We start from the raw sequence: 20,747 nt of genomic DNA on the forward strand, positions 1-20,747 counted from the left end.
CAAATGGCCCAATGCTGATACCATGTCTTATGGTTAAATTTTGCTCACAGGATTGGCAGAGAGAGAGGGATTTAAGGGGAAGCTGGAGAGGCTGAGAGGGGAGAAGGACAAAGGATCCTGCTGATGAGTGGATCCATCACAAGAAGGCTTGAGTGTCCAGGCTGAGGGGCCAGGTTACTTGTCTGTAACGCTGTACACAGCGACAGTCGAGTGGGACAGTATAGACCATAAAACCATAAGACATAGGAGCAGAATTAGGCCATCTGGCCCATCAAATCTGCTCCACCATCCAATCATGGCTGACCCTTTTTTTATTCTCCTCAACCCCAGTTTCTGGCCTTCTCCCCTTAACCTTTGATGCCATGTCCAATCAAGAACTTATCAATCTCTGCCTTAAATACATGCAACGACCTGGCCTGCATGTGGCAACAAATTCCACAAATTCACCACCACCCGTTGGCTAAAGAAATTTCTCCTCATCTCTGTTTTAAAAAGGCTCCCCTCTATCCTGAGGTTGTGCCCCCTTGTCCTAGACTCTCCCACCATAGGAAACATCCTTTCCACATCTACTCTGTCTAGGCTTTTCAACATTCAAATGATTTCAATGAGATCCCCCCCCCCCTCATCCTTCTGAATTCCAGTGAGTACAGACCCAGAGCCATCAAACTTTCCTCATATGATAACCCTTTCATTCCTGGAATCATCCTTGTGAACCTCCTCTGGACCCTCTCCAATGCCAGTGCATCTTTTCTAAGATGAGGGTCCCAAAACTGTTCACCATACTCAAGGTGAGGCCTCACCAGTAACTTATAAAGCCTTAGTATCACATCACTGCTCGTATTCTAGAAATGTATCCTCTTGAAATGGATGCTAACATGGCATTTCCCTTCCTCACCGACTCAACCTGCAAGTTAACCTTCAGGGTGTTCTGCAGAAGGACTCCCAAATCCCTTTGCGTCTCAGATTTTTGAATCTTTTTCCCCATTTAGAAAATGGTCCACATATTTATTCCTACTACCAAAGTGCATGACCATGTATCTTCCAACAATGTATTTCATTTGCCACTTTCTTGCTCATTCTCCTAATCTGTCTAAGCCTTTGTATCTTACCTTTTTCATCAACACTACCTGCCCCTCCACCAATCTTTGTATCATCTGCAAATTTGGCAATAAAGCTATCTACTTCATCACCTATATCACTGACCCCTGCAGAACAGCACTAGTCACTGGCAGCCAGCTAGGAAAGAATCCTTTTATTCCTAATCACTGCCTCCTACCAGCCAATGCTCTAACCATGTTAGTAACTTTCCTGTAATACCATGGGCTCTTAACTTGGTAAGCAGCCTCAGGTGTGGCACCTTGTCAAAGGTTTTTGAAAATCCAAATATACAACATCCACTGCATCCCCTTTATCTATCCTACTTGTAATCTCCTCAAAGAATTCCAACAGGATTGTCAGGTAGGATTTTCCCTGAAGGAAACCATGCTGACTTTGTACTATCTGTTCCTTGGAGTTAAGTTGTCAAAACAGCTGACACGGACCACCAACACCTTGCTGTTTGTAAAAAAGGCAGAACAAAGACTCTTCTTCCTCAGAAGGCTGAAGCAGGCCAAACTCCCACAAAAGCTGTTGCTTAACTTCTACAGAAGCACAATTGAAACCACCCTGACCAGCAGTGCCACCGTGTGGTATGCCAGCTGCACAGCCGCTGAGCGACAAGACCTGCATCGCGTGGTGAAGGCGGCCCAGCGAATTGTCAGGATGGAGCTCCCAGGACTGGACACCATCTATTCCAGCAGACTCAGGAGGAAAGCAATCAGCATAACCAGAGACACCACACACACCAGCCACTCCCTCTTTGACCCGCTGCCGTCCAGCGACAGGTTCAGGACACTAAAAGCCAGAACAAATAGACTGAGGAACAGCTTCTGTCCCAGAGCTGTGGCCTCCATCACACCACTCCCACAGAACAATGACTGAAACTGTGAGCACACACAAGGACTCAAATACTTGCACTAACGGCACTTTGTGCATCACTGTGATACTCTGGTGCGGCTGCCACTTATTTTCTGCACTTATCTATTTAATACTGTTTTTCTATTACTGTCTTGTTTTTATCTACTGCTTTATTTAATTGCCTGAGAGGAAGCCAAACAGAGTTTCATTGTACCTATGTATAATGACAATAAAGATCACTCAATTCAATTCATCTTGTCCTGTGTCACCAAGTACTCCATCACCTCATCCTTAATAATTGATTCTGACTTCTTCCCAACCACTGAGGTCAGGCTGACTGGTCTATAATTTCCTTTCTGCTGCCTTCCTCCTTTCTTAAAGAGTGGAGTGACACTTGCAATTTTCCAGTCCTCTGGCACCATACCAGAGTCCAACGATTTTTGAGAGATCATTTCTAATACAACCACAATCACTAATGCTACTTCTTTCAGAACCCTAGGGTGCAGTTCCTCTGGTCCGGGTGACTGATGTACCTTTAGGTCTTTTAGCTTTTTGAGCACCTTCTCTCTTGTAATAGTAACTGCACCCACTTCTCTCCCTTCACACACTACAACATCAGGCATACCGCTGGTGTCTTCCACAGTGAAGACTGATGCAAAATACTCATTTAGTTCATCAGCCATCTCCTCGTCCCCCGTTAGTATTTCTCCTGCATTTTCCAGTGGTCTATGTCCACTCTCATTTCTCTTTTTTCTAAACATACTTGAAAAAACTTTTACTATCCACTTTGATATTATTTGCTAGCTTGCTTTCATATTTCATCTTTTCCCTTCCAATGATATTTTTAGTTGCTCTCTGTAGGTTTTTAAAAACTTCCCAATCTTCTATCTTCCCACTAATTTTTGCTTTGCTGTATGCTCTTTCTTTTGCTTTTACAATAGCTTTGACTTCCCTTGTCAGCCATGGTTGTACTATTTTACCATTTGAGTATTTCTTCATTTTTGGAATACACATGTCCTGCACCTTCCTCATTTTTCCCAGAAACACACACCATTGCTGCTCTGCTGACGTCCCTGCCAGCGGCTCCTTCCAATTTACTTTGGCCAACTTCTCTCTCATACCACTGTAATCTCCCTCACTCCACTGAAATACTGCTACATCAGACTTTACAAATTTACATCCCTATCAAATTTCAAGTTGAACTCAATCAGATTTTGATCACTGGTTCCCAAGGGTTCTTTCACCTTAAACTCCCTAAATGCCTCCAGTTCATTACATAACACCCAATCCAGTACAGCTGATCCCCTAGTAGGCTCAATGACAAACTCTTAGGCATCTCTTAGGCATTCAACAAACTTACTCTCTTGAGATCTATTACCAACTTGATTTTCCCAATCATCCTGCATGTTAAAATCTCCCATGACTATCATAACATTGCCCTTTTGACTTGCCTTTTCTATTTCCTTTTGTAATCTGTGGTCCACCTCCCAGCCACTGTTGGGGTGCCTGTATATAATTGCCACCAATGCCCTTTTACTCTTGCAGTTTCTTAACTCAACCCACACGAATTCAACATCTTCCAATCCTACATCACATCTTTCTACTGATCTGATGCCATTCTTTACCAGTAGAGCGACACCAGCCCCTCTGCCTACCTTCCTATCCCTCCGATATAATGTGTAACCTTGGACAATCAGCTCCCAACTACAACCATCCTTCAGCCACAATTCAGTGATGACCAGATCATCATACCTGGCGATCTGTAATATTGCAGCAAAATCAACCATTTCACTTTTTATCCTACACGCATTTAGATACAACACCTTGAGTACTGTATTTGCTAACCTTTCTGATTCTGCATCCCTAATGATTTGATACTCAGCCTGTTGGCTGCAACTAAGTCCCATCACCTGCCTGCCCTTCCTAACAGTCTGACTGCACGCTATCTTTACTTTTTTACCATCTGTCCTATTCTGACTCCTTTCACTCCAGTTCCCACTCCACTGCCAAATTAGTTTAAACCCTCCCCAACAACCCTAACAAACCTGCCAACGCTGAAGGAAGTATGGAGTGTCCAGGCTGAAGGGCCAGGTTACCTGTCCATTACCTCGTATTCAGTGACTATTCAATGGGACAGTATGGAGTGTCCAGGTTGAAGGGCCGCGTTACCTGTCCATTACCTTGTATAGAGCGACCGTCCTGCACACTCACCTTGTAGGTGTTGATCCCCCACTTTTTCACAACGTCAAACTTTTCCACAGCGATGCCACGGGCGGGCTCGCTGCTCGCCGTCACCGAGTGGCTCTGGGTCTGGTGAACATTACTGGACCCTGAAACAGACCAAGGAATGAGGATCAGAAGAACGCAGAGCTGGGAGCCTCCCATCGCCAGGCGGAACTGTTGGAGGCCGAGAGGCAGACAGATCTGCTCCCACATCAACCCGGTTTCTCAACATGTAAAGAAATGAAGAGACTCCACATGCAAGGAATGCAAGCAAACAGACTGGTGCAAGTGTGAACACGGCAGCAGCCTGCTGATAACAAGCAGAGGTGGACTGTGCACAGGAAGACCACAGGGGAGAAGGGTGGTGGGGCTAAGACAGCCTTTCCCTGAATAGGTTCAAGCACAAACTGTTCTAAAACTAGAGGGCACAGCCTCACAACTGAGGGGCAAGCTTTTACAACAGAGGTAAGGACAGTAGTGAACCTGTGGAATGCTCTGCCACAGGCTTTGGTGGAGGCCACATCCATATATTTAAGGTAGAAGTTGATAGTTTCCCGATTGATCAAGGCATTAAAGGATATGGCGAGAAGGCAGGTGCATAGGGTTGAGTGGGATCTGGGATCAGCCATGATAGAATGGCACAGCAGCCTCAATGGGCTGAATGGCCCGTTTCTGCTCCTATGTCTTATGGTCTTATAAGATATAGAAGCAGAATTAGGCCATTTCGCCCATCGAGTCTGTTCTGCCACTTCATCATGGCTGATCCAATTTGCCTTTCAGCCCCAACCTCCTGCCTGCTCCCCGTACCCCTTCATTACCTGACCAATCAGGAAACTATCAACCTCAACCTTAAATATACTTAAAAACTTGGCCTCCACAGCTGCCCGTGGCAACAAATTCCACAGATTCACCATTCTCTGGATAAAGAAATTCCTCCTCATACCCTCTATTCTGTGGCTGTATCCTCTGGTCTTAGACTCTCCCACCATAGGACACATCTCCACATCCACTCTATCAAGGTCTTTCACCATTTGATAGGTTTCAATGAGGTCACCCCTCATTCTTCTGAATTCCAGAGAATACAGGCCCAGAGCCATCAAATGCTCTTTGTATGACAAGCCATTTAATCCTGGAATCATTTTTGTGAACCTCCTTTAAACCCTCTCCAGTTTCAGCACATCCTCTCTAAGAAGAAGGGATCAAACCTGCTCACAATACTCCAAGTGAGGCCTCACCAGTGCTTTATAGTCTCAACATTACATCCTTGCTTTTATATTCTAATCCTCTTGAAATGAATGCTAACATTGCATTTGCCTTCCTCACCACTGACTTACCTGCAAATTAACCCTCAGGGAATCCCGCACAAGGACCCCCAAACCCTTTCACACCTCCGTTTTTTGTATTTTCTCTCCATTTAGAAAACAGTCAACCCTTTCATTTCTTCTACCAAAGTGCATGATCATACATTTCCTGACACTGCATTCCATCTGCTATTTCTTTGCTCATTCCCCTAATGCGGGCATTAATGAATCACGGCTGAAAGAAGACAATAGCTGGGAGCTCAACATCCAAGGGTACACATTGCATCGAAAGGACAGGCAGGTAGGCAGAGTGTGGTGGGGGGGCTCTGTTGAATAGAAATCAAATCATTAGAAAGAAATGACATCGGGTCAGAAGGTGTTGAATCATTGTGGGTAGAGCTAAGGAACTGCAAGGGTAAAAAGACCCTGATGGGAGCTGTAGACAGCCCCTCCCCCAAACATAGTAAGGAAGTGGGCTATAAATTACAGTGGGAGATAGAAAGTGCCTGCCAAAAGGGAAATGTTACAATAGTCATGGAATATTTCAATATGCAGATAAATTGGGAAAATCAGGTTGGTGCTGGATCCCAAACGGCTGAATTTCTAGAATGCCTACCAGATGACTTTTTAGAGCAGCAGGATAGACAGAGGAGAACCTGTGGATGTTGTGTACTTGGATTTTCAGAAGGGCTTTGGCAAGGTGCCACAGATGAGGCTGCTTAACAAGTTAAGATCCCACAGTATGACAGGAAAGATAGTAGCATGGATAATGCAGTGTTGATTAGCAGGAGGCAAAGAGTGGGAACAAGGGGAGCCTTTTTATGTTATATGTCAATGACCTGGATGTGGAATTGGTAGCTTTGTTGTCACGTTTGTGGATGCTACCAGGATAGGTGGAGGGGCAGATAGTTTTGAGGAAGTAGAAAGGCTGCTGAAGGAGACAGAATAGGAGAACAGGCAAAGAAGTGTCAGATGGAATACAATGTTGAGGAATGCATGGTAATGCACTTTGGTAGAAGAAATAAAAGGGTAGACTCTTTAAATGGAGAGGAAATGGAAAAATCAGAGGTGCAAAGGAACTTGGGAGTCCTTGTGCAGGATTCCCTAAAGGTTAATTTGCAGGTTGAGTCAGTGGTGAGGAAGGCAAATGCAATGTAAGCATTCATTTCAAGAGAACTAGAATATTAAGTGATAGAGTATCAGTGTACTCGTCAAGGACACTGGATATTCTTCAGACATATGAAGTGTAAAAGAGAGATGAGAGAAGACCACTGGAAAATGATGCTGATCCAGTGGCCACAATGCCATTAGTTTCAAAGTAAACGTGCAAAAAGATAGGTCTAGTCTGCCAGTTGAGATTCTAAATTGGAGTAGGGCCAATTTGATGGTATCAGAAATATCTGGTAAGTGTGGATTGGGACAGGCTGTTTTCTGGCAAACACATACTTGGTCAGTAGGACCCCTTCAAAAGTGAAAAGTTGAGAGTACAAAGCTTGTATGTGCCTGTCAGAATAAAAAGGTAAAGATAACAAGTGTAGGGAACCTTGGCTTTCAAGCGATATTGAGGCGCTGGTTAAGAGAAAAAAGGTGCAGCAGGAAAAGGCAGGTAGGAACAAATCAACTGCCTATGCAGGAAGTGCAAGGGAACACCTAAGAAAGAAATCAGAAGGGCTAAGAGAAGGCACGAATCACTCCAGCAGACAACGTGAAGGACGATCGTAAGGGATTCTACAGATATGTTAACAGCAAAAGGACTGCAAGAGACAAAATTGGTCCTCTGGAAGATCAGAACAGTAATCCATTCATGCAGCCAAAACAGAATTCTTTTGCATCTGGATTTACTCAGAAGATGGATACAGAGTCTACGGAATTGAGGGAAAGTGGCACCAATTTCATGGACCCTGTACAGATTACAGAGGAGGCGTTTGCTACTGAGGCAAATCAGAATAGATAAATTCCCAGGGTATGGCAAGGTGTTTCCTTGGACCCTACAGGAGGCAAATGCAGAAATTACTGGGGCCCAAGCAAAGATATTTAAATCACCCTTAGCAATAAGAGAGGTACCAGAGGATTGAAGGATAGCCAGCGCTACTCCACTGTATAAAAAACCGCTCTACACATAAACCAGGAAATTATAGGCTAGTGGACCTGACACCAGTTGTGGGAAAGTTACTGAAGATATTCTAAGGAACCAGATATACAAGTGTTTGGATAGACATGGACTGATTAAGGATTGTTAACATGGTTTCATGCTTAGTAGGTCATGTCTAACCAAAATATAGAGTTTTTTGAGGAAATTACCAGGAAAGTGGATGAAGGCAAGGCAGTCACAAACAAGGGAAAATCTGCAGATGCTGGTCCTTCTGAAGGGTCTCGGCCCAAAACGTCAACTGTACAGTTTTCGATAGATGCTGCCTGGCTTGCTGAGTTCCTCCGCATTTTGTGTCTGTTGAAGTCAATGCAGTGCATGTTGTCTACATGGACTTTAGCAAGGCATTAGACAAAGATACATGTGGGCGATTGGACAAGAAGGTTCAGTCACTCGGCATTCAAGATGAGATAGTAAATTAGATTAGACATTGGTTTTGCAGGAGAGTGACAGTAGCTGGTTGCCTCTCTGACTGAAGGCCTGTGACTACTGGAGTGCTGCAGGGATCGGCACTGGCTCTTTTGTTGTTTGTCATCTATGATCTGGATGATAATATGGTAACTGGATCAACAAATTTGCGAATGATATCAATTGTAGTGGACAGCGAGGAAGGCTATCATGGCTTACAGAGGGATCTGCATCAGCTGGAAAAGTAGGCTGAAAAATTGCAGATGGAATTTAATGTAGACAAACGCGAGGTTTTGCACTTCGGTAGAACCAACCAGTATAGGTCTTACACAGTGAATGGTAGGGCACTGAGGAGTGTGGTATAACAGAGAGATCTGGGAATAATTTGTTGAAAGTGGCATCACTGGTAGGTAGGGTCGTAAAGAAAACTTTTGGTACACTGGCCTTCATAAATCAATATATTGAGTACAGGAAATGGGCTGTTATGTTGAAGTTGTAAAAGATGTTAGTGAAGCCTAATTTGGAGTATTGTGTACACTTTTGGTCACCTACCTACAAGAAACTCACAAAGAAGGTTGAAAGAGTACAGAGAAAATTTACAAGGATGTGGTTGGGTTTGGAGGACTCAAGTTATAAGGAAAGATTGAATGCGTTAGGACTGTACTCCTTAAAATGTAGAAGATTGAGAGGACATTAGACGGAGGTATGTAAAATTATGAGAGGTATAGGGTAAGGCAAGAAGGCTTTTTCCACTAAGGTTTGGTGGGACTACAACCAGTGGTCATGGGTTATGGGTGAAAGGTGAAAAGCTTAAGAAAACATGAGGGAAATTTCTTCACTCAGAGGGTGGAGAGAGTGTGGAATGAGCTGCCAACACAAGTGGTGTATACAAGCTCAATTTCAATGTTTGAGAGAAGTTTGGGTGTGTACATGGATGGTCGGGGATTGGAGGGCAATGGTCCCGGTGCAGGTTGTTGAGAGTAGGTGGTTTAAATGGCTCGGCATGGACTAGATGGGCCAAAGGGACTGCTTCTGTGCTGTACATCTCTATGACTCTATAAAAGCAAGCATGTAATGTTGAGACTTTATAAAGCACTGGAGAGGCCTCAATTGGAGTATTTTGAACAGTTCTGGGCTCCTTAGAAAGGATGTGGTGACACTGGAAAGGGTTCAAAGGAGGCACATGAAAATGATTTCAGGATTGAACAGCTTGTCATATGAAGAGCATTTGATGGCTCTGGGCCTGTATTCACTAGAATTCAGAAGAATGAGGGGTGACCTCATTGAAACATATCGAATGGTGAAAGGCCTTGATAGGGAGGATGTGGAGAATATGTTTCCTATGGCGGGAGAGTCAACGACCAGAGGGGACAGTCTCAGAATAGCGGAGCGTCCTTTGGAACTCAGATGAGGAGGAATTTCTTTAGCCAGAGAGTGGTGAATCTGTGGAATTTGTTGACACAGGCAGCTGTGGAGCCAAGTTTCTGATGTATATTTAAGGCAGAGGTTGATAGATTCTTGACGAGTCGGGGCATGAAGGGATATGGGGAGAAGGCAGGAGAATGGGGCTGAGAGGAAAATTGGATCAGCAATGGTGAAATGGCAGAGCAGACTCGATGGGCCAAAATGCCCAAATCTGCTCCAATATCTTCTGGTCTTAAGAGGTGGCCCTCACAGTGTTCCCACAGGCCCAAGCCAGCTGAGATCCAACCAGAACACCCACGTGGGGTCCTTACAGACCCTGGCCAGCTGAGATGTACCATAACAGCCCTCAGAGGTCTGACAGACTCGAGAGGCTGGCAATCACCGTGAATAGGTCCAGTGCAGACACTTCAGTGAACTGCAGTGTGCTTGGAATAGAACAGCTTAAGCTTAGCAGAGGGAGTGGGGCAAGGGGTGCGGCAGGTCAGGGCGGGGCAGCAACAGAGGGGCAGTGTACAGCTGTACCTGGTGACGAGCAGCCCTGATTGGCTATCCGGCTGGCCGCTGACCTGCTGGGGGAGATCAGGAGGCCACAGGGTGCAGGGGTTTTCACAGGAGCACCTGAACACAGCCAGGATACGGGCCAGGATGGGAGAGTGGAGGGACATGGCCGGGGGGGGGGGGGGCGTGAATTGGTGGGACGGTGGGACAGAAGGGCAGAAGGGTGGAGGGACAGAGAGACAGTGGGGTGGAGGGATGCGGGATGGAGGAGTGGAGGGATGAGGGGAGGTATTAGAACAAAAAGAGAACAAATCAATGGATCAGAGTGTGACAACTGATGAGCGATGGAGGCAGTACAAACAGTCAGGAGCTGTAACACTCAGTGCATAGCCAACAGGTGTTCAAAACAGTATTAAACAGTGTAACCCTCCCTCAGTACCACCCCCTTTTTTAACAAAACTCTAAAAGCTTATTTATACACAAGGTACAGTAAGGTACAAGACAGTAAGTATACTCAAATTAAGTATGATTACTACCATCTATAAAGCAGTCAGTACCCCGGGTGGGGGGCACCGCTCCCGGAAGCCCCCCAGTGTGCCCGCTGGGACCACTTGCTCCCTCTCTAAGGACAACTGGGCACGAACGTATCCTCGGAAAAGGGGGGCGGGCAGGCAGTCGTCCCGGGCAGCAGCCTCCACTTTCCGCCACCGAGACCTGTGAATGGTCATCTTGGCCAGACCCAGGCCCAAGCCCACCAGGAGATCCTCCCCACGCCCCGCTCCCTTCTGTACTGGGTGCCCGTATACAAGGAGCAAAGGACTAAAGTGCAGCCAGAACCTCAGCAGCAGCACCCTGAGAAACTCAAACAGGGGCTGAAACCTCTCACGTTCTGTGTACGCATGGTACACTGACTCCTGGCCACAGAATGGACAGGTGGACGGGGTGTCAGAGAACCTGCTCAGGAACCTGTTGTACGGGACTGCCCAATGCAACACCTTCCACCCCAGGTTCCCACTGTACAGGGGAAGGACCCCAGTGTAAAGAGATTTCCACTGGGGACCTCCTCTGCTGCCTGACGGTAACACGGATCACCAAGGCAAGGAAATGAAAGGTGAGCAGGAGCAGCCCATAGAAGAAACACTTTGAAGCTTCACGGAACAGTAGTCGGCAGTCATCAATCCCAGGGGAACATGGGTTTGCGCCTCTGGTGGACTGTGTCCTCTCCAGCGCAGGAAGATTTGAAGAACTGGCTGTTGCCAATGCAGCTGGTTCCCCCTCTCCACGTCACTGATGTAATCCAAGGGAAGGGCAAGCGCTAATACAGCCTGGCACCAGTGTCGTCGCAGAGGTTGCCAGAGTGAAGTTGTAAGCAAGATCAAACTGCCTTAGGGACCTTGGCACTGGATTTCTTCTTGGGGTTTACTCCTGAAGCCTTTCCCATGGATGGTATGGCTGCAAGGCAGCGGAGGTTTAAACTCAGAGCTTTCCTTCTTCCAGGTGAGCTGCCTCCAAGGCTAAGGAGCCCCACCTGCCCGAGGTCACGGAACGGCATAGTGGGCACCCCCGCGAGACGGCTTATGTTGTGCGGGACCCTCTCTCACATGGTCTCTCCAGGCCTGGGTCCGAAGAGCATATTGGGTGGTAGTGCAGCTGGAACCCTTCCACTTGCCCACACCCACCCGACACTCACTGTAATCGGATCAGGACCAATCCACCCCCCCAGCAGCCAGAGCACCCTGCCTGGATGAGGCTAGACCACACACCCCCTCTACAGACCCGGCAGAAGCGGGGTAGAAGCACGCAGACTTAGACCCATTCATCTCTTGCAGAGAAGGCACAGGAATGACTCCAATGCAAACCGAATACAGCTGACTCGACATGGGGCACCCCCATGCCAAAGCAAAAGGGTGCTATCAGGGACCATTCACCTTCACTAGGCACTCCACGGCAGCATACAGCAGTCGGACGTGGCCAAGACCGAACTTTCACAAAGTCCCAAAGAGGTACACATGGTTCACCCTTTCGAACACCTTCCCTTGGTCGAGAGAGAGAGAGAGAAAGGCAACCGACAGACCAGTCCCCCGTACAGGGAAATTAGATCCTGGACAAGATAGGACTGATCAGGTTGGACCACTTCTGCCAGCACAGAGCCCAGGCATTGGCCATCGCCCGGGCAAAGACTCTGCGCTGAGGAGGGATATTGGGTGCCAATTCTGCAGGCTACAGAGATCCCCCTTCTGTGGCAGCAAGGCCACGACTGCTTTGCCCCAAGAAAGGGGTTTCTCACCTGTCACCATGCTCTCCCCCAATACCCCTGCATAATCAGCCCCTAGGATGTCCCAGAAGGCCTGGAGAAACTCCACCGTGAACCCATCTAGTCCCAGGAACTTGCCTCCCGGCAGCTGGTTGAAGGCACTGGTCAACTCCACTAAAGATAGTGGTGTATCGAGCTGATCACCCCCCAGTGCTGACCCTCGGCAAGTCCTCCCACAGAGCCCTGTGTGCACCCTCACTGCGCCAATCTGGTGAGAAGAGAGCCTCGTAAAAGGAAAGAACTTCGTCGGATCCGTGAAGGAGGAACCATCCTCTGCTAGCAATTCCACCAGCTGCCTGCGGACACCCCTCCTCCTCGAGAGAGAGAGAGAGAAGAAGGGCGAGGCATGGTCCAGGTCCTCACGTAAGCACCTCAGGACCTCTCGAGCTACAGGTGCCTCAGTGCCTCCTTCCTCCGCTGGTACTCATCCCAGAGGGGCTGGTCCCCATTGGTCAGCCCCAGCCAAGACTCCAGGTCGACCAGCTCCTTCTCAAGCCGATCGATCCCGGACATCCGCCGCTTGGTCAAGCCGTGCGCATATTCCCTGCAGAACAGCTGGATGTGAGCCTTGTCCACATCCCACTAGAGCCTCAGGGAGGGGAAACTCCCCGCTTCTCCTGCCAGGACTCCCAGAACAACCGGAACGCACCCTGGAACCGGCCGTCCTCCAGCAGCCGGTTGTTGAAATGCCAATACACAGACCCCGCCCGTGCAGGCAGCACACTCAGCTGCATCCACACCAGGTGGTGGTCCAGGCACGTAACCGGCCACATGGAGACGGCCAACGCCCAGGAGACGTGCGCCCTAGTTATCGATCCGCGAGCCTCCTTGAGAAAGCACACAAGTCAGGGTGAAGGTTCCAGCAGACATCGACCAGGTCCGATGACACGGCCAGCTCCCAGAGCTGCCTCATCGATGCTCGGCTACTCTGGGGGCCGGTGCGATCCCGTCCCACGAGGGTGCAGTTGAAATCAGCCTCCATGATTACGCACTGGCTCTGACCTACGGACGCCAACAACGCAGACACGTCTCGGAACAGGCACGCCTGCATCAGGCCAAGCTCAGGGGCGTACACATTGACAAAGGGCATTGGTACGTCACCCTGATGCACAGCGAGGTGAAGCAGACGGCCTGGCATGAGTTCTTGGACCTTGATTACGTTGGGCAGGTAAAAGGGGGCCAACAGGATGGCCACCCTGCTGGAAGTGGAGCCGAGGTAGTTTTAAGGCAGGGATATGTTCAGCACAGCTTTGTGGGCCAAAGGGCCTGTATTGTGCTGTATGTTTTCTATGTTTTGTGGACCACCCCCTCCCCCCACGTCATTCCAGGAGCCAGGTGGATTCGTTTCCTGGAACAGTATGGGTTTCCTGCAGGAAGCTCACTGCATATCTCCCGTCCTGGAGGACAGTGAGCTGATGAAATCTGCAGAGAGCCCCCCCGACCGCCACTTATGTTCAGGGTCGCGACACTGAACTTCATGGCGCATTCTTACTGGGACCCCTCACCAGAGCCCCTGGACAAAGCAGCAGAGTTTTCCTTCGAACCCTCCCCTGCCTTCACCCTCTAAACCTTCTCCAGGGTCTCCAGAAGCCTCTCGAACTGACACCGATCCTTATGTATCTTCTCAGCTCCCCTCCCCTTCTTTTGGAGGATCATGCGGATCGACTGGACGACCCCTCCCTGACCTGACCAATGATCAGTAGCCAACTGGGCCTTGAAAGACATCCTCCAGTAATCCTGCAAAAACTGCCAGATCTCCTCAAGACAGATGAGCTGCGACTCGGTGCTGGGGTCGAGCAAGTTGGTTATCTCGGCCTCAAAAGAGTCCCCTTCTTCCTCACCAGGTGCACCGCTCTTATCCCCCTCCAGGCAGTTGTCATCAACACCCGATGTGACCACCTCACTCCTTACCCGCACTGTAGGCCTGACCACGGGCTCTACCCCATCTCCGGGACCAGTGACAGAGGGAAGCCCCTCCAGCTCTGGATCCAGAGTACCTGCCACATCCTGGGCACGAGCTTGCTGGGTCGTATCCAGCTCTACACCCTCACTCCCTTCCCTGCAAACAACACTGGCAGAGTCCCCTCCCTCCTGACCCCTCAAGACACACTCCTTCCGTCTGGCTGCAAGGGGTGACACTTCCAGGTTGCACTGGCTCCCCTTGTGGACTGCGCGCGCCTCAGCTGAGCACTTTGCCTCAGTCGAGGCAACAATTTGGAAGACCAGTCCCCCGGTGACCCGTTACCCAAAGGTGACCCATGTCCCACAGGGCTTTGCCCTTCCCCAGGGAGTAAGCACTCTGAGTGCACAATTCCAAATGGAGACAGGTCCACCTCCCCACATGGCTCCCCCTTAGTGGTGCCACTCATGGGCCTGGAGGCCCCGCGTTCCGGAGATGTCCCCCCAGCACAGGGCCCCTGCATAACAGGGCAATCCTCCAGCCCTAGGGGGACAAACTCTGCACACACGGTCTTAACCAGGGGTACATCTTCCTCCGTTTCAGGCTGCAAATGTGCTGAGGCACACTGATCTCCACCTCAGAGGCATCCTTAACCTCCGGCATTACCTCCCCTCCCGACTTCCCAGGCTCTTGCTGAATTTCTGGAGCCACGGGACCCTCTGGGCTCAGTTCAACAGCAACAACCTGCTCCTTCTCTGGGGGAGAAGCCTTCAGAAGCTTTATTTTCTTCTTTGCCTTCCTGGCCACCACATGAACCCACCTGTCCCGGTCACCCGCCCCGTGTCCAACCACGACTTCCACAGCCGGTGACACAGAAGGGGGTAACGGGGAGGCTGGACAGTCAGAGGGGGGGTCAGCGCAGGAAGGCCCAGCGGCATCACCCTGTGCCTCCAAGGCCAAGTTGGCAGCCTGACAATTTGGGCAATTCTTCCAAATATGCCCAAATTCTTTACAGGCATTGCACCTCAGGCAACCCACAGACCAGGGGATGGTATCGTATTGCCCCTCAGCATCCCTACCCTGCTCCAGCTGCATAAGCAGATGGTGCTGGAATGAGAATAGGTGCTCATAGCCCCACGGAGGTGCCCTATACCATATCGGGGTTATTTTTGAACACACCTTGCCGATGGAGCACAGATAGGGAAATAGGGACTTGTCAGGGAGATGAGGGTAGACGTCAGGGAGTATTACCACCTGCATGGGGCTCCACCTACATAAAAACCCTCCCCACCCTTAACCCCTGACTCAGGGCCAAAACCACACCCCTCAGTGACATCAAATGGAAAGTAGTTTTCCCATTCAAAACCGCTACCGCAACAATGCCCTCACGGCCTCCAACAGACTCCGCCATGGCCTTTATGGCAGCATTCCTACGGACTGAAGTAGGCACAGTACACAGTACAGCGTTCTTTAAGGTCAGGAATCTGAACGGGTGGCCCTCTTCGTCAGCTGCCGCTCCTGAGCCAGTAGTTTGCATGTAGGACTTAGGCCGCGCCATCTTGGAGCCGCGCCCAGCCATGACGCAGTTCAAGTTCAAAAGTTCAAACAGTACCGTTGGGGGGGGTGGGGAACACAGTCTACACCCAGCGGAACACCAGCAAACAGTTAAAAATACCATTCAGAGATGAAACTGGACCAGACGGGAGGAGAAAAGGAGTGGATGGACAGGGAAGTCCGTGCAATGTTAGAAGAAACCTCAGCGCCCTCTGCGCAGCAATCACGAAGAGATGAAACTCTTCCCTGGCCAGTCCACTGCTCGAAAGTCCAAAGCCCTCTTCACCGAGCCGCCCTGGACTAAGCACTCCGAACAGGAGGGGCATTTCGTTATTACAAAGGGAATAAATCGGTCCCTGTTCCCGGCAAGGTCAGACTCACACTTTGGCAAACCGCCAGCTGCACTCACTGCTGAGCGCTGAGAAAACTTCACCGAAGTAAATCCTCCCAGGCAAAGAAACTGTTTCAGTCATTGCCGAGGTGATATTTCACTCTCCCAAAGTCTCCAAAACAGTTATCTGGCAAATTTTGCCGCAAATTCTAACTTTAGGAGAGAGAGCTCCCACAGTGTGAGCCTCTCTCAGTACAGCCCTGCCCACACAATTTGGTCAAGGCAGGCAGTGGGAATTTAATCCACAGCCATGTACACAAAGTTAGCAACACAGCAAGCAACAGTTGAACTGCACTGCAATGGGCAAACTTGCAGCTTGCGGACCAAACTGGCCACCTCAGGAAGTGAACACGGGTCAGAGGTCGGTGATGGTGCATGGTGATGCGCACTGAACCAGAGCCATAACCTTCATTGAACACGAGAGAGTCTGCAGACACTGAAAATCTGGAGCAATACACACAAAATGCTGGAAGAACTCAGCACGTCAGGCAGCTGCCCACCTGCCAGCTTGCCACTTCTCCCACATCTTCTGGCTTCTTCCCCCTTACTCTCTAGACTTGATGAAGGATCTCGGTCTGAAATGTTGACTGTTTATTCCTCTCAACAGATTCTGCTTAACCTACTGAGTTTCTCCTGTATTCTGTGTGTTACACTTTTACGGAGCGGGACAGGTGTAAATGAAGCCAACCCCTTCTGCATTCACATCAGATAGTGAGCCACTCGGGCCACTCTGCCATGCTAACCCTCTGGGAGTCCTCGGCATTTACCACACCTCTGGCTGGTCCGTATTGCCCTTCCCCTTTCCTGCGTCCAGCTGGGCTGGCATGGTAGCATAGTGGTTAACACAACGCTTTACAGTACCGCGCTGCACGGAAAGCAGTTTGTATGTTCTCCCCGTGGAATGCGCAGGTTTCCTCCCACAGTCCACAGACGTACAGTTTGGTAGGTGAATTGGTCACTGTAAATTGAATTGTGATTAGGCTAGAGTCAAATAATGGGTCACCGGGCAACATGGCTCAAAGAGCCTGTTCTGCACTGAATCTCAAAATAAGCTCTGCAGAACCTGCTCAGAGCCCAGATTACAGCAGGGAAAGTCCATCCACACTGCCTTGATCACAAAAGGTTATGCCCTGTGGGTACGGTCCCACATGCACACACTGACCCTCACTGGGGAACGGACCCACACACACACTGACCCTCACTGGGGGATGGTCCCACACACACACACACACTGACCCTCACTGGGGGACAGTCCCACACACACACTGACCCTCACTGGGGGACGGTCTCACACACACTGACCCTCACTGGGGAACGGACCCTCACACACACTGGCCCTCACTGGGGAACGGACCCACACACACACTGACCCTCACTGGGGGACGGTCCCACGCACACACTGACCCTCACTGGGGAACGGACCCACACACACACTGACCCTCACTGGGGGACGGTCCCATGCACACACACTGACCTTCACTGAGTGATGGTCACACAGGCACACTGACTCTCACTGGGGGACGGTCCCACACACACACTGACCCTCACTGGGGGACGGTCCCACACACACACACACACACACACACACACACACACTGACCCTCACTGGGGAACGGACCCACACACACACTGACCCTCACTGGGGGACGGTCACACACACACACACAGACCCTCAATGGGGGACGGTCCCACACACACACTGACCCTCACTGGGGGACGGTCCCACACACACACACACTGACCCTCACTGGGGAACGGACCCACACACACACTGACCCTCACTGGGGGACGGTCTCACACACACACTGACCCTCACTGGGGGACGGTCACACACACACACACACACACACACACACACACACACACACACACACACAACGGTCCCACACACACAGCAGGATAGAGTGGAATTCGTTGGTGGAGGTGAAGTTAAGATGGCGCTAAACAGCAACTCCTTTGCTTGCATCTTTCCAAACAGCTCTATTTCCATCTTTAATATCTTTATTTTTCCTTTCAGGGTTCTTCGGAAGACCCTGACCTGGAGTTACATGCAGACTTTGGTTCTTTGCGGGAATGGGACGGGTTCTCGGGGTTTCAGGACCAGCTGTTGTTCGGCACACCAAGGGATCGGCCTGAGAGGCGGCTTAGTGTTTGTAAGCCTAAGATGTTATTTGTCATATACATTAATGATCTGGATGATGGGGTGATAAATTGGATGAGTAAGTATGCAGACGATACTAAGATAGGTGGCGTTGTGAATAATGAAGTAGGTTTTCAAAGCTTGCAGAGAGATTTAGGCCAATTAGAAGAGTGGGCTGAAACATGGCAGATGGAGTTTAATGCTGATAAATGTGAGGTGCTACATTTTGGTAGGTCTAATCAAAATAGGACATACATGGTAAATGGTAGGGCATTTTAAGAATGCAGTAGAACAGAGGGATCTAGGAATAGTGGTGCATAGTTCCCTAAAGGTGGAATCTCATGTGGATAGGGTGGTGAAGAAAGCTTTTGGTATGCTGGCCTTTATAAATCAGAGCATTGAGTATAGGAGATAGGAGTTGGGATGTAATGTTGAAATTGTACAAGGCATTGGTAAGGCCAAATTTGGAGTATTGTGTACAGTTCTGGTCACTGAATTATAGGAAAGATGTCAACAAAATAGAGAGAGTACAGATTAGATTTACTAGAACGTTACCTGGATTTCAGCACCCAAGTTACAGAGGAAGGTTGAACAAGTTAGGTTCTTATTCTTTGGAGCGAAGAAGGTTGAGGGGGGACATGAGTTGAGAGTTGGGGGGCAAAAGTTTAGGGGTAACATGAGGGGGGACTTCTTTACCCAGAGAGTGGTAGCTGTGTGGAACAAGCTTCCAGCAGAAGTGGTTGAGGCAGGTTCGATGTTGTCATTTAAAGTAAAATTGGATAGCTATATGGACAGGAAAGGAATGGAGGGTTATGGGCTGAGTGCAGGTCGGTGGGACTAGGTAAGAGTAAGCGTTCGGCACGGACTAGAAGGGCCGGGATGGCCTGTTGTGCTGTAATTGTTATATGGTTTATAAGATCTTGGGGCTCTGGAGACGGGTGGATCGAGGGTCGGTATCACGGCAGGAGACTCGTGTGTTGTCGGGGAGGCGGAAAATCTGTCGCCATGGGCCTGAAGACCTGAGATCTTTGCGATCTTCGGGCACAGAGCTCGTAAAAAGCGACGAAATGGACCTTTTAACATCGTAAAACAGTAGGTTGTGCACTACAGCAGGCAGCGCAGCAGCAGTGGCCTTTCGGATCTGGTGTTACTTTAATTTTTTAATTTAATTTTAAGGCACAATTTTTGATTAGGGCACATGGATAACAGAGCGACTATCTACCATCACCAGATACTGCTACAATACAGAGACCACCCAAAAACAAACCTTCATGAAGATCTGCTGGTTAAATTACGCGACCTCGGCTTGCTGAGGGGATCGGGCCTACTGTCCTCGGAGTCGCCTGATGCCAGTGGCCGGAGGTGAGAATGTCGTAAGCGATGTGCGAGGAAGCGGAAGCAAGGCAAGCAGGCAGGAGACCGTGCCAGGCAAAAAGCAAACCCTAGCCGGCTGGCTCTCCCGTCCATTCTGCTCTCCAATGTCCACTCCCTGGACAATAAATTGGACTATATCCGACTCCAATGAAGTACTCGGTGGGAGTGCAGAGTGCAGAAACTGCTGTGCATATATTTTCACGGAAACGTGGCTCTCCAGTGGAATCCTGGACGCCGCTATTCAGCTGGGCGGGTCCGTCTTGTTTCGAGCGGATAGGGATGCAGCTCTTTCCAGTAAGACTCGCGGTGGCAACTTGTGTGTTTACATCAATACGGAATGGTGCAAGAACTCTGTGCTGGTTTCAAGATACTGCTCATCGCTAGTGGAGTTTGTGCCTGTTAGATGCAGACCATTTTATTCCCCACGAGAATTCACCACTGTCCTTATAGTTGGTGTCTACATTCCCCCAGCGCTAATGCTAAGGAGGCGTTCTGTGAACTGCATGGGGCTATTAGTGAACTGCAGAACGCACACCCTGATGGACTGTTTATTGTTGCCGGAGATTTTAACCACGCGAGCCTTAAATCAGTGCTCCCCAAATTCCATCAGAACGTGGACTTTGCAACGAGAGGGGCGAACGCGTTGGACCTTGTTTACACAAACGTTCCCGACGCTTACCAGACGGAGCCCTGCCCCCACCTCAGTTACTCAGACCACATCTCTGTTATGATAATCCCAGCATACAGACCGCTCGTCAGATGCTCCAGAACAGTTCTGAAGCAGGTGAAAACCTGGACAGCAGGAGCCATCTCTGCTCTTCAAGACTGCTTTGAGTGCACTGACTGGCACATGTTCAGGGAGGCTGCAACCAATGGCGACTCTACCAACTTAGAGGAGTACAGGGCATCAGTGACTAGCTACATCAGCAAGTGCATCAATGACATCACTGTGTCCAAGACCATCACTACACACGCTAATCAGAAGCCATGGATGACCACGGAGGTGCGTGCACTGCTGAGGACCCGTGATTCCACCTTCAGAGCAGGTGACAAGGCAGCCCTAACAACAGCGAAGGCCAAACTGTCCCGGGCCATCAGAGAGGCAAAGCACTCA

At 49.5% G+C, this 20,747-nt stretch overlaps 1 protein-coding gene across 1 annotated transcript in view; it reads right to left on the bottom strand.

The window, feature by feature from the left end:
* The window catches only part of LOC140199935 (arfaptin-2-like), an 85,711-nt gene that overhangs the window by 57,716 nt on the left and 7,248 nt on the right, over window positions 1-20,747 (bottom strand). Inside the window, exon 3 of the mRNA XM_072262423.1 lies at window positions 4,168-4,286. Coding sequence (XP_072118524.1) covers window positions 4,168-4,286 — 119 coding nt within the window. The remainder of the gene's footprint in view (window positions 1-4,167; window positions 4,287-20,747) is intronic.

The sequence above is a fragment of the Mobula birostris genome, chromosome 7 (genome assembly GCF_030028105.1).
Source record: "Mobula birostris isolate sMobBir1 chromosome 7, sMobBir1.hap1, whole genome shotgun sequence".
Taxonomy (NCBI): domain Eukaryota; kingdom Metazoa; phylum Chordata; class Chondrichthyes; order Myliobatiformes; family Myliobatidae; genus Mobula; species Mobula birostris.